We start from the raw sequence: 12891 nt of genomic DNA, 5'->3' as shown, positions 1-12891 counted from the left end.
TGCATTTCATTGATGCTGGCAAAGAAGGGGATTCCATCCCACTTGTATCTCACATCCAAATTAATAAAGCAATGAAAAAGAGTCTTTCTGCGTACTTGGTTTCTGTTCGTGATAGCATTGTACCAAGTCATCAAAATGTGGATGCTATGACTTGTGATAGGCTGAATTTTCTTCATGCATTCAACGACTGTTTTGCTGATGCATTGCCAGGTGAATTACCTCCCCAAAGGCCTGAGGATCATCGCATAGATCTTGTGCCAAGTAGTTCTCCACCTAACAAACCCGCCACACAACAAGAAGAGATCATGAAGCAGATAAATGAGCTTTTAGAGAAAGGTTTGGTTCAGCTTAGTTCCTCACCTTATTGTCTCCTGTGCTTCTTGTCCAAAACAAAAACGGGTCATTCCGCATGTGTGTGGACTATAGAGCTTTAAACAAGCTTACCATCAAGAATAGATTCCCAATTCCGCGCATTGATGACATTTTGGATAAGCTTGATGGTTCGGCTTATTTGAGCCGTCTTGATTTGAAGAGTGGTTATCACCAAATACGAGTGGTGCCACAAGATGTCCATAAAACTGCATTCAGGACAGCCTTTGGATTATATGAATTTTTGGTGATGCACCTTGGTCTCACCAATGCCCCTGCCACGTTCAATCGAATGATGGATAGGATATTCCGACCCAATTCACAGGTGTATTCTTTGATGACATCTTGGTTTTCTCCAAGAATGAGCAGGAACACAGAACTCATTTGGTCACCGTGTTCGAAGAGTTGTGAAAGCATAAACTTTTCATTCATGCCAAGAAAAGTGAGTTCTTCCTTTCAGAGATACATTATTTGGGTCACATTGTATCCAAAGATGGAGTAACAATGGATCCTACAAAGATAGAGACCATTCGAAAATGGCCAGAATTGCAAAACGTACATCAAGTACGTAGTTTTCTGGCATTATGTTCATATTATAAGCGTTTCATAACGCATTTTGCTATGATAGCCACTCCTCTACATGATCTCACAAAGAACAAAACCACTTTCAAATGGACTTCAAAAGAACAGGATGCTTTCTTGCAACACAAGCATGCTATCATATGTGGATCTGTATTGATTATTCCTGACTTGCAAAGGTAATTCGTAGTAGAATGTAATGCTTGTGGCGATTGTATAGGGGTTGTCCTAAATCAAGAAGGACATGCAATTACATACGAGAGCGGTCGTTTGCATGATGCTGAGCTTCATATGGATATCTATCAGAAAGAGCTCTTGGCTGTAATTCATGCCTTAAAGATATGGAAACATTATCTTCTTGGGGCTAAATTTGTAGTCAAGACAGATCATCAAAGCTTGAGATACTTTCTATCTCAAACAAAGCTTTCGGAGAAGCAGATGAGAATGGCAAACCTTCTTTCCATGTTTCATTTTCAGATTGTGCATACTCCGGGAAATAAAAATGTGGTGGCAAATGCATTATCCAGGAGGCCTTATGTGGCTGCAATCTCAGTGGCCTGTCATGGAGACTTATCCGCTATGCGAGATTTGTATCATTTGGATGCTGATTTTTGCCATATATGGACTGATTTGATGGCTGGTCACTCACATGCCTCTTATGTTATCAATGAGGGTTATCTTATGAAGGATAATTGCCTATGTGTGGTGAAGGATTTGCATCCAAAGGTTATGGAGGAATGTCACGCTCCACCCTATGCTGGTCATAGAGATATCATGCCCACTACACGCATGATTGAGAGATATTTCTTTTGGCCAAGCATGCACAAAGACATTGAGGCTTATGTACGTGCATGTATTACTTGCCAAAAGGTGAAATTTGACAGGCAAAAACCTCCAAGTTTGCTTCAGCCATTGCCTATTCCCTCGCAACCTTGGGAAAGTATTACTATGGATTTTATTATGGACTTGCCTAGATCCCAGCTTGGGAATGATGCTATTTGGACCATTGTGGACAAGTTTAGCAAGCAAGCTCATTTCTTGCCCGTCAAGAAAACCATTAAAGTTGATCATATGATGGTAAAGCTTTTTCTTGCTAATATCTTCAAGCATCATGGTATGCCTAAATCCATTGTTGGGGATAGAGATCCCAAGACTACGAGCCTCTTTTGGAGGGCTTTATTTGATAACATGGGTACTAAACTTGAGTTTTCATCATCTTATCATCCCCAAATGGATGGCCAAAGTGAAGCTGCAAATTCAGCTATGTTGGATTTGTTGAAGTGTTATGTGGCATATCAAAAGATTGCATGGGAGAAGTATCTTCCACTTGTTGAGTTTGCCTACAACAATACGATCCATGCCTCCACGGGAAAGGCCCCGTTGTATACACCAGGGCCTCTGTTGTGGGTGTGCCCGCCCGTATATCATTTTTCCACACTCCCCGTATTTTTTTCCTATTTTTTCCATTTTTTCCTAGTGGCTGGAGGGCTGCCAGTTGATGCCAGGAGCACTCTGAAGCTGGCCGACTACATCTGTATCAGTCGTGGGCTGTAGGAGTGCTGGCCGACTTGTTCTGTCCAGGCGTGGGGCATCAGATGCTCGCCGACTGCTATATTCAGCAGTCGTGGGGTTTTGTCCAGTCGTGGGCCTCTTTTAGAGCTGGCCGACTGCCCTCATGGGCTTGTATATATTGCCCCCCATCCTCCTCCACTTTCTCATTCAGTATCTTCGGGATCTTGTGTATAGAGAAGAGTTTACACACATCTCTCTGTGTTTCTTGTGCTGATTATTTTCTGCAGTCTACTTGCTCTTGTCTACCCAAGTTTGGATATCATTTCCGCTGCATATTCTGACAGTATTGCCACCCATCCTTGGTACAAAGGATGAGATTTTTGCAGCTGATGAATATGTTCGTGATTTGGATGTAGCCTTTGCTCAGGTGCGGACAACCATTGCAAGGTCTCAAGATAAGTATAAAATGGCTGCTGACAAGCATAGAAGGGACATGCAAGTCAAAGAAGGTGATTGGGTTTTGCTGAAATTTGAGAAGGCCAGGCTTCCAAAGAGGCCAGGACGAGAAGGATCATATCCTAAGCTTTCACCTCGCTATTATGGACCCTTCAAGGTGATTCAAAAGATCAATAAAGTGTCATAGAGGCTTGCTTTACCTAGTCATTGGAAGATTCACAACGCATTTCATGTGAGTCTTTTTCAGAAATATGTGGGGCCAGATCTTGACGAGCCTCTCACAGAAGATCCGCCAGAGATTGATGAGCTTGAGGAGATCCTCAGCCAGAACAGATTGTCTTTCACAAGGAGCGAAAGCTATCTGCAGGAAAGCTTTCCAGGAGATACCTTGTGAAGTTCAAAAATTATTTGCCTATTGATGCAAAGTGGGTAAATGAGGATTATTTTATTGACTACCCACAGTTGTTGTTGTGAGGCTTTTCAGTTGAGGACAACTCTTTAGAAGCCCGGGGGGATGTCACCAATTGGCAGACCATTTGGTCCATCTCCAGATTTGTGTCTCGTTCACTTGAGGCCAAGCCGGTGTCTCATGTGAAGGGGCCAGTATTTTTGCTTAACATGGACGGGAGCCAGACTGGTGCCACCCGTGTGTTAGGAGGATGGTGTCGTATGGACGGGAGCCAGACTGGTGCCACCCGTGTATAACCTCAACTGTGTTCTATCCATGGGATTGTCACGCCATGGAAGAGCCAGTATTTGTGCCGTGTCTTGCCTATGGGACTGTCACTCCATAGGGAGGCTCGTGCCTGGAACTGTGTTTTACCTATGGGAATGTTACTCCATAGGAAGACCGGGATTTATGTTTTCTGTCGTGCCATTTTTTGTGCCGACAGATGTTTTGTACTTGTTCCATGAACGGGAGATATGTCCATGATACTATTTGCACATGCACTCATGTTTTGCATGTTTGAAACTGTTTTCGCATGATTTGTATTCTTGTGTTTGCCAGCTTGACGTGCCACTTACTGAGCAGGGACGCCTGCCAGTGAGTCGTGAAGTTTGCTCTGTCTTCTGACGAGTTTTGTTGCGTGTGAACAGGTGGTAAGTGTATTGCTAATAGCTTTCCTTTCTAACCTTTAACTTTATAAGGTTGTAAGTTCACATTCATTTAAAAGTGGGCACCCACATTTGGGCCAAGGTGGGAAGGGAAACCCCACACTTAACCCTTTATGTGTGGGGGTGGGTGCATGGTCACCTACCCACACCACACCTTGAAACTGGCCACCCCCATGCAAGCTTGGGGAGCCAGCCAGCTATGGTTGTGTAACTCCTCTCCAACCTCTACAAAAGAGAGCGACCACCCCACCAGTAAAAGCATAGAGCCGGCAATCATCTCCTCCTCGTTGGCTCTCAAGCGGCTGCACACCCACTCTATGGTTGTGTAACTCCTCTCCAACCTCTACAAAAGAGAGCGACCACCCCACCAGTAAAAGCATAGAGCCGGCATCCTCGTTGGCTCTCAAGCGGCTACTCTGCAGGGTGTTGCGCCTCTCCACTCCAAAGGCGACTGCTCCCTCTATGCTACAGGCGGCTTCTGTACTCTTCAGTTGGCGGCTGCGTTTGTTCTCCAGCAGGCTACCCTCTCCTCTGCTGGCCGCCATAGCAGGCGACTGTGCTCCTGCAGCCAGGCAGTTTCTGCATCCTTCAGGCGGCTATGCTCCTGCAACCAGGCGGTTTCACCATCTCCTCAGGCGGCTACGCCTCCTTCAAGCGGCTGCGCCTCTCTCCCACTCGCAGCCACAAACAACTGCGCCTATCTACTGCGGTCGGTTGTGCCTCCTCCCCACGAGCGACTGCAGCTAGGTGTCTCTTGCCCATACAGGCGACTGCAACCAGACGGCTTCCGTGTTCTTCAGCTGGCGGCTGCACCTTCTTCTCTTCAGCTATTGGCTGCGCCTCCTCCTCCTCCCTTGTAGGTGGTTGCACCTTCTCCACAACAGGCGGTTCTGCCTCCCTTAGGCGGCTATGCTCCTTTGCAGGCGGTTGCACCTCCCTTCCATAGGCGGCATCTCCCTCTCTTCTGGTGGATACACCTTCTACACAGGCAGCTGCTCCTCATCCTCCTCACCAGGCTGCTGCGCCCTCGTGTCCCTCTCAAGTAGCTACACACAGACGCCTCGGGTATTCGTCTTTCATTAATGGGCTACAAGTAAGTGGATTCAGATTTAAGTAAAGGGATTTTGTTGTAAATCTGATAAAGGATTCTCTCTACCGCTAACACCCGTTCGGTGCCGGGTAGTGCAAGCCTTTGGAGAACCACGGTCCATGGGTGCCGAGATCGGGAGAGCCAAGCGTTAGTACGGGAGCGCCTCTTTGTGCGTGGTCCTGGAACACCAGTGGGGCACTCTCCACGGATTCCAGTGAAGGCACAGGACCGTAGAGACTTGACCACTCAAGCGGGTCGCTCTCCTTCGAACGTCTACTTCGAATCTCTTGTTTGGTCCTGTATTCATCTCAGTTGTACATGGACATCATCTGGTTCATTGAACCGATGGAGCATTGTATTTGTTAAATACTCCCAATAATATATCATATATTGAGGGGGGGTCGGCCCGTTCCGGCCCCAGTGCTGGTGTCCATCTATCAACATTTCATTTTCAGTTGTTATTAAGTTGTCCATTTCAAATTGTGATATTTAAGTTGTGCTATTACGCGTGTGGGTGTCCAACGGAGTCTATTCCCACTTGACGGGATCGGTTTCACTTGCCCTGATCAACAAGTGGCACTTCCTTGGCTTCAATAGCCTAGCGTCTTGACAAGATCTTCTTCACTACCTTCTTTAGTCCATGTTGATCCTTTTTAACTTCAATTTCTAAAACTTATCTGCATTGAAGGCTTACTATGCCTTTTCCTTTGCATCATTATGTATGTTTTGTCACACTCCATGCAAATCTAGGGCATACCCTTGCTCCTGCAATTTGAGGTAAAGCTCTTCTAGTTTTGCATGAATAATTCTGCTTTGAGGGTGTTAGGATGCATCACAATTAAGCTACCATCAGTTCGCCGACGTCATCCTGACTTCTTCCATGCTTGTTATTTTCACAATGAAACTAACATCAATTCATTCGTTTTCTTGACTTCTCTGATGCCGGTTTTGTCCACTCTCGTTGCCTCCACCTTCTTTGCATCCTCCTGCATGTCAGCATCTGCATAAATGTTACGCATACAAACATAGGTTGCAGCTTCTTTTTCATCCAATCGAACTGCCTGTTCAAAGGCCTGTCTTCCAAGCTCCACATTGCCCCACTTTCGACAAGCACCCAACACAGCAAGCCACATCACAATATCAGAATGGAACGGTGTTTTCATCATCATTGCTAGTGCCCCGTCTAGTTGGCCTGCACGGCCAAGCAGATCAACCATGCAAGTGTGGTGGATAAGTGTAGGAGTGACACCATAGTCTTTGCTCATGGCCCCAAAGCATGTCTGGCCCTTATCTACCAGACCTGCATGGCTGCAGGCATTAAGAACACTAATAAATGTGATCGGATCAGGATCACTCCCTTCTCCTATCATTCTGTCAAAGATACAGAGAACATCTTCAATTTCTCCTAGCTGGGCATATCCCGTAATCAATGCATTCCATGTGACTTTGTTCCGAACCGGAAGCATGTCAAAAACATTCTGTGCTTTTGCAAGTAAGCCACATTTGGCATACATATCAACCAATGCGCTGCCAACAATAGGTTCTGTTTTCAACATCCCCTTTCTCGCAATCTCAGCATGTATTTCACTGCCCTTGTCTATGGCTCCAATGCTGCCACAGGCTTTCAAGCTGCACGAGAACGTGGCAGCATTTGGAGAGACACCCTCCAGTTGCATCTGTTCAAAACACTTCAATGCTTCTTCACCATGCTCATGTTGTGCATATCCTGCAATCAGTGAGGTCCATGTGACTACATCTTGAACCGGAAGCATGTCAAACACTTCCTGCGCTTTTGAAAGTGAGCCACATTTCGCATACATATCAACCAATGCACTGCCAACAAAAAGGTCTGTTTTCAACAGCCCCTTTTTTTTAACTTCAGCATGTATTTCACTGCCTTTGTCTGTGGCTCCAATGGTGCCACATGCTTTCAAGCTGGAAGCAAATGTGACAGCATCGGGAGAGACACCCTCCAGTTGCATTTGTTCAAAACAGTTCAGTGCTTCCTCGCTATGATCATGTTGCACATATCCTGTAATCAGTGAATTCCATGTGACTATGTTCCGAACAGAAAGCATGTCAAACACTTCCTGTGCTTTTGCAAGTGAACCAAATTTAACATACATATCAACCAACGCGTTGCCAACAGAAAGATCGGTCTTCAACAGCCCTTTTCTGGCAATCTCAGCATGTATTTCACTGCCCATGTCTCTGGCCCCAATGCTGCCACAGGCTCTCAAGCTGCAAGTGAACGTGATAGCATCTGGAAAAACATCTTGGAGATGCATCTGTTCAAAACGGTTCAGTGCTTCCTCACCTTGCTGGTGTTGCACACATCCTGTAATTAGTGTGTTCCATGTGACTATGTTTCGAACTGGAAGCATGTCAAACACTTCTTGAGCTTTTGTTAGCATGCCACACTTGGCATACATATCGACTAATGCATTGCCAACAGAGAGGTCTGTTTTCAACAGCCCTTTTCTGGCAATGACAGCATGTATTTCACTGCCCTTGTCTATGGCTCCAATGATGCCGCAGGCTTTCAAACTGCAAGCAAACGTGACAGCATTTGGGGAGACACCATCAAGCTGCATTTGTTCAAAATATTTCAGTGCTTCCTCACCACACTCATGTTGTGCATATCCTGCAATCAGAGCAGTCCATGTGACTACATTTCGAATAGGAAGCATGTCAAACACTTCCTGTGCTTTAGCTAGCATGCCGCATTTGGCATACATGTCAACCAATGTGCTGCCAATGAAAGGGTTCGTTTTCAACAAACCCTTTCTGACAATCTCAGCATGTATTTCGCTGCCCTTGTCTGTGGCTCCAATGCTGCTACAGGCTTTCAGGCTGCAAGTGAACGTGACAGCATCTGGAGAGACACCCTGGAGTTGCATCTGTTCAAAACAGTGCAGTGCTTCCTCACCATGCTCGTGTTGTGCATATCCTGCAATCAGTGTATTCCATGTGACTGTGTTCCGAACTGGAAGAAAGTCAAACAATTCTTGTGCTTTTTCTAGTAAGCCACATTTGGCATACATGTTCACCAAGGCGCTGCAGACAAAGAGGTCTGTTTTTAACAACCCCTTTCTGGCAATCTCAGCATGTATTTCACAACCTCTTTCCACATCTTTCAGCTTAGAACAAGCCTGCAATAAGGTGACAAAAGTACGTCCACTAGGATGTAGGGAATTTTCTTGCATTTTCTGGTGCAGGGTGAGAGCATACCTTGAATCCCCATGTTCAACGTAACCATGGATGAGAGAATTCCAGGAGCACTCACTCCTGAACACCAACCTGTCAAAAACCTTCTGGGCATTGCCCATGCTTCCAACTTCCACCAACATGGAGACGAGGTGGTTCCCGAGTGATGTATGAGCTTGCAGACCACTTTCGCACGTGTAGGCGTGCAAGCGCAGAGCATAGGCCAGGTTTTTCTGTTTTGTGCACTTGAGCCCGATGTATACAAGGTTCTCAACCGAAGGCTGGGGCAGCATCTCTTCTTCCAGAGAAGGGAAGGCATCCTCCAAGCGAAGCGGTTCCCAACCATGCTATTTTTTCTTTCGTTCTGCCCGTTTATGTGCCCTCACAGGATTGCATACAGCCAAAACCCCGATCCGGCTCGCTGGTGTGCTGCCGGGGCTCCGTCCATGACGGAGCACAATGGCCCGTCGATCGGAAGGGGGCAATGGGGGCGACCGACGGCAAATTGGCCCTCCGACAGCCATTCTACACACAGGCTGCATTTTGCGGTCAGTGGGAATGTGTTTTTCTCGGTTGGATTTTAAAACTAATTGGAATTGCCTTTTGTTTCCCATGAACAAATTTTATACATTCTAATTATAATCTCGGCACTTCTTTGCATTTTAGAGCTCGATTACGTTTGTGCATTACCTTTATAATGATTGGTTGAGAAAAAAACCATATTTTTCAAGCACTTGGCCAACCTTTGCAAGAAAAACTAGACTTTGCCATGCAAAAAAGTAGGTTGAACATGACATGTCCGAACTGGGTCTTCGGACAAGGCAGAGGAAACGATATCGGCCCAATGGCAGGAAGGTGGTGGAAGAGAAAACTACAAGGGATGAGATTGGGGCTTTGCTCATGCACAATACCAGGGATGAACACGGTGCTTGGGTTGAAAAACAATTTCAAAAGGAAGATCGGGTGTATTTGCAGCCCAGTGCCACTACACCGCATCGAGTTCGGCGTCGAGATGTGGTTGAGCACCATTAGAAGGGGCGTCTACTAGGATTCAAGGAAACAAGGCATGATGGATTGGTGGCCCTGGTGCAACATGTGTACTCCGCATCGGAAAATTCTTTGAGCCCACATTGTCATAGTCCTCGTTTCCCTTGCAACTGTATTCTTTCACTTTGGTATATTAGTGTACATGGTATTTTAACTGTTCTTTTCAACTTTATTTGACAGTTTTCTCATTTTCAGATATTTTCCGTTCCAATATCATTGAGGAGCATCCCATAAGGAGCCTAACAAGAACATTCTATGCCATACATGCGCACATTGGAAATGGTGTATTCTCTAATAGTGCCCCTTCTAACCTTGCTAGTTGAAAGATTTCCTTCTACACCCACAAATATGTAGTCCCAACACAAGTCAACCGTTTTGGTAAGCTTGAAGAGGTCCCCTCTCCTTCCCTCTCTAGTGCTAAATGGCCAATGCCTAATGTTTGGACTATTGTTGCTCTTCAAGAAAAGATGGCTAATGATATACGTTCTTCTTTAAGGTACATAAAAAGGCCTCAAGATCGGTTGGTCTTAGCTGGGCATGCCCTGTGCATGTGTTTGCCCACATGTTTCGGGCCATTACTTGCACACGAACACCAACAATGTACATGTGCAAGGTGGTAGGCTATGAAGAGATTGTCAATTTGCTTGGCCAAGGGTGGGACATTGTGGAGGGGGGAGCACAAAGGAGATAATGTGAGATCCCTCTGCCCCCTCCGTGCACCGAACTCCCGGTAGAGCTGACAGCGGAAGTAGCCCCCTCATGCGCGGGGCAGGGATTCTCACTCGGGGCCTCGCCCACGAATGTCCGGGCACGAGACTAGGCTGGTGGTCACTCCGAAAACCGAAACCAGGAAAATTTCCCATGTCCGGAAAGCGGGGACAATTCCACCTTTTTGAATTTTCTTAACGAATTTTTCTAACGTGATGAATTTTAAGCTATCCTTCACCTGAATAAACCAGATAGAAGGAAACTATCACTGATATAATTTGATCATTTGAGTAAACTCAATGCTTTTTTCCTAATCAAGATTAGGCACAGCCGCCCGTTGATCCACTCACTTAAGAAATTTATCAGGGAATTGACTAGCTACTCGAGTCCTAGCATAATCCTAAGATTTTTCAGTTTGATTTTTAAAACTCCACTGATTCCAGCCTAACCCCATCCGGCCCATGGGTTAGCCACCACCCTACCACTGGAATCGAAGGAACCAACAAGTACTCACCCACCCATAATTGAAATGCCTTTCTTAACTTTAGCTTTAGAAAACAGATACGCACACACTCCTCTTTCAGATCAAAATCAAAAGTCTTAACTTAGTTTCAGATTCGGTGGGGGATTTGAGTACATTTTTTCTGAACTGGGCACATCGTCATTGATTGAAATTGACAAAGGAATTAGGTCTTGGTCAATAGTCTGAATCAGAGTTTGGGTCTAGAAAGGTTCCTCCTAAGCTATCTTTCTCGAAAGGTACTATTTCAATTTCTCTTTTTCTAAATTTCGTTCGACGAATATTTACTTACAGATTTCTAAAACATGAATTTCTTATGAGGAATAAAATAATCATTTATCTCGATCTTCGACTTCGATAGTTTAATTGAACTTTCTCATTACCATCTTAGTGAATATGAAACGGTAGCATTTCTTCTCACAGATTATCTACTTATTCATTTTTCTAATTTTTGTAAAAATTAAACAGAGGATTATAAAGATTCTATATGCATCTATTTATACATAAAATCTATTTTTGATGAAAGTCACACTTTTATCATCATAAAAATCTTTTATGTTGAAAATCGCTCTTTTATTATGAAAGAGTTTCTTTTATGCATATGTTTATGCATATAAATCATTTATGATGAAAATCACTCTTTTAATATAAAAGAATTTCTTTTATGCATATGTTTATGCATAAAAATCATTTATAATGAAATTCACACTTTTGATATAAAAAAATATCTTTTATGCATATGTTTATGCATAAAAATCATTTATGATGAAAATCACACTTTTGATATTAAAAAATATCTTTTATGCATATGTTTATGCATAAAAATCATTTATGATAAAAATCACACTTTTAATATTAAAAAAATATCTTTTATGCATAGAAATCAATAATGATAAAAGTAACACTTTTATAATTAAAAATAATAATCTTTTATACATACTTTTATGCATGAAAATCAATTATGATAAAAGTAACACTTTTATAATTTAAAAAAATCTTTTATGCATGAAAATTAATTATGATAAAAGTAACACTTTTATAATTTAAAAAAATAATCTTTTATGCATACTTTTATACATGAAAATCAATTATAATAAAAGTAACACTTTTATAATAAAAATATTCTTTTATGCATAAAAATCCATTTTGATGAAAGTAACACTTTCATTAAAAAAAATATTCTTTCATGCATACTTTTATGCATAAAAATCAATAATGATAAAAGTAACACTTTTATAATTAAAAAAAATTCTTTTATGCACAAAAATCCATTTTGATGAAAGTAACACTTTCATAATAAAAGAAAATTATTACTTTATGCATAAAAATCTATTTTGATGAAAGTAACACTTTCATAATAAAAAGATTATTCTTTTATGCATAAATAATAATAATCATCCATATGCATCTTCTATGCATATGGATCTTCTATGCATGAAAATGACACTTTTAGAGTATGGAATTGATAGGAATTACTCTTTTAGCATAATAAAATATAATACCTATTTCCAAAAATTTCGCCATAACCTCCTATGTATGGCTGACCATTTTTCAATTTTTCTTACTTAATTTTGTCTTAAAAATTAACTCTAATTGATAATAATCAATATGCATCTTCTATGCATGAAAATAATACTTTTAGAGTATAGAAACGATAGGGAATACTCTTTTAGCATAATAAAAGATAATACTTATTTCCAAAAAAAATTTCCCATAACCTCCTTTGTATGGTTGACCATTTTTCAAATTTTCCTACTTAATTTGTCTTAAAAATTAACTCTAATTGATTTAAAGTAATCTAGACTAATCAAAATTCACTTATAAAAGAGAAAACATTATAAAAAGTTTAATTCCAACAATTATCACTTAACTAGGATAAATAAGGGTTGATTCTAAGAAGAGAGAGAGGAAAAGCCTTTCGATCAAGGCATAGTGTCCATTTATCACTTCAAACAATCATAAAAATTAGGAAAGCATAAAAATCAATAAAAAAATTACAAGATCTCTACTTACATAATTTCTTGGAGCTTTCCTTTGGCTTGATGGTTTGAGAGTTCTACTCTTGTTTGTAACAAGAGTGGCCACCAATCTTTGGAAGAGGGAAATGTCAAAAACTAGTGAATTATTAATAAATTCACAGTTCTTGGCTTGGGAGGAGTAGAGTAACAGTGCATAAACACTATTATTTTTTCAACAAAGGGGGAGGCTTCTATTTATAGGAAAAATTGAGCTCCTAACCAAACAAACTAATTCTAGAATTTTCCAAATCAGTTTGGTTAATTTTTTA

General features: G+C 42.2%; 1 protein-coding gene across 1 annotated transcript; it reads right to left on the bottom strand.

Moving 5' to 3' along the window:
• Positions 1–5455: 5455 nt before the first annotated feature.
• LOC147607635 (pentatricopeptide repeat-containing protein At2g33680-like) lies at positions 5456–8905 on the bottom strand. The gene has a single exon (XM_086790533.1). It carries the CDS (start codon positions 8620–8622, stop codon positions 6016–6018), a length of 2607 nt encoding a protein of 868 aa, XP_086646659.1. The 5' UTR covers positions 8623–8905; the 3' UTR covers positions 5456–6015.
• Positions 8906–12891: the final 3986 nt, after the last annotated feature.

The sequence above is a fragment of the Cibotium barometz genome, chromosome 55, assembly GCF_041138505.1.
Source record: "Cibotium barometz isolate CiBa-2024 chromosome 55, ASM4113850v1, whole genome shotgun sequence".
In the NCBI taxonomy this organism is placed as follows: domain Eukaryota; kingdom Viridiplantae; phylum Streptophyta; class Polypodiopsida; order Cyatheales; family Cibotiaceae; genus Cibotium; species Cibotium barometz.
The sequence above is the reverse complement of the archived record's forward strand: the minus strand, read 5'-3'. Positions and strand labels throughout refer to the sequence as shown.

What these genes read in the sequence shown, in the direction of transcription:
- LOC147607635 (XM_086790533.1), bottom strand. Translation starts at nt 8,622, where the DNA reads ATGCTGCCCCAGCCTTCGGTTGAGAACCTTGTATACATCGGGCTCAAG.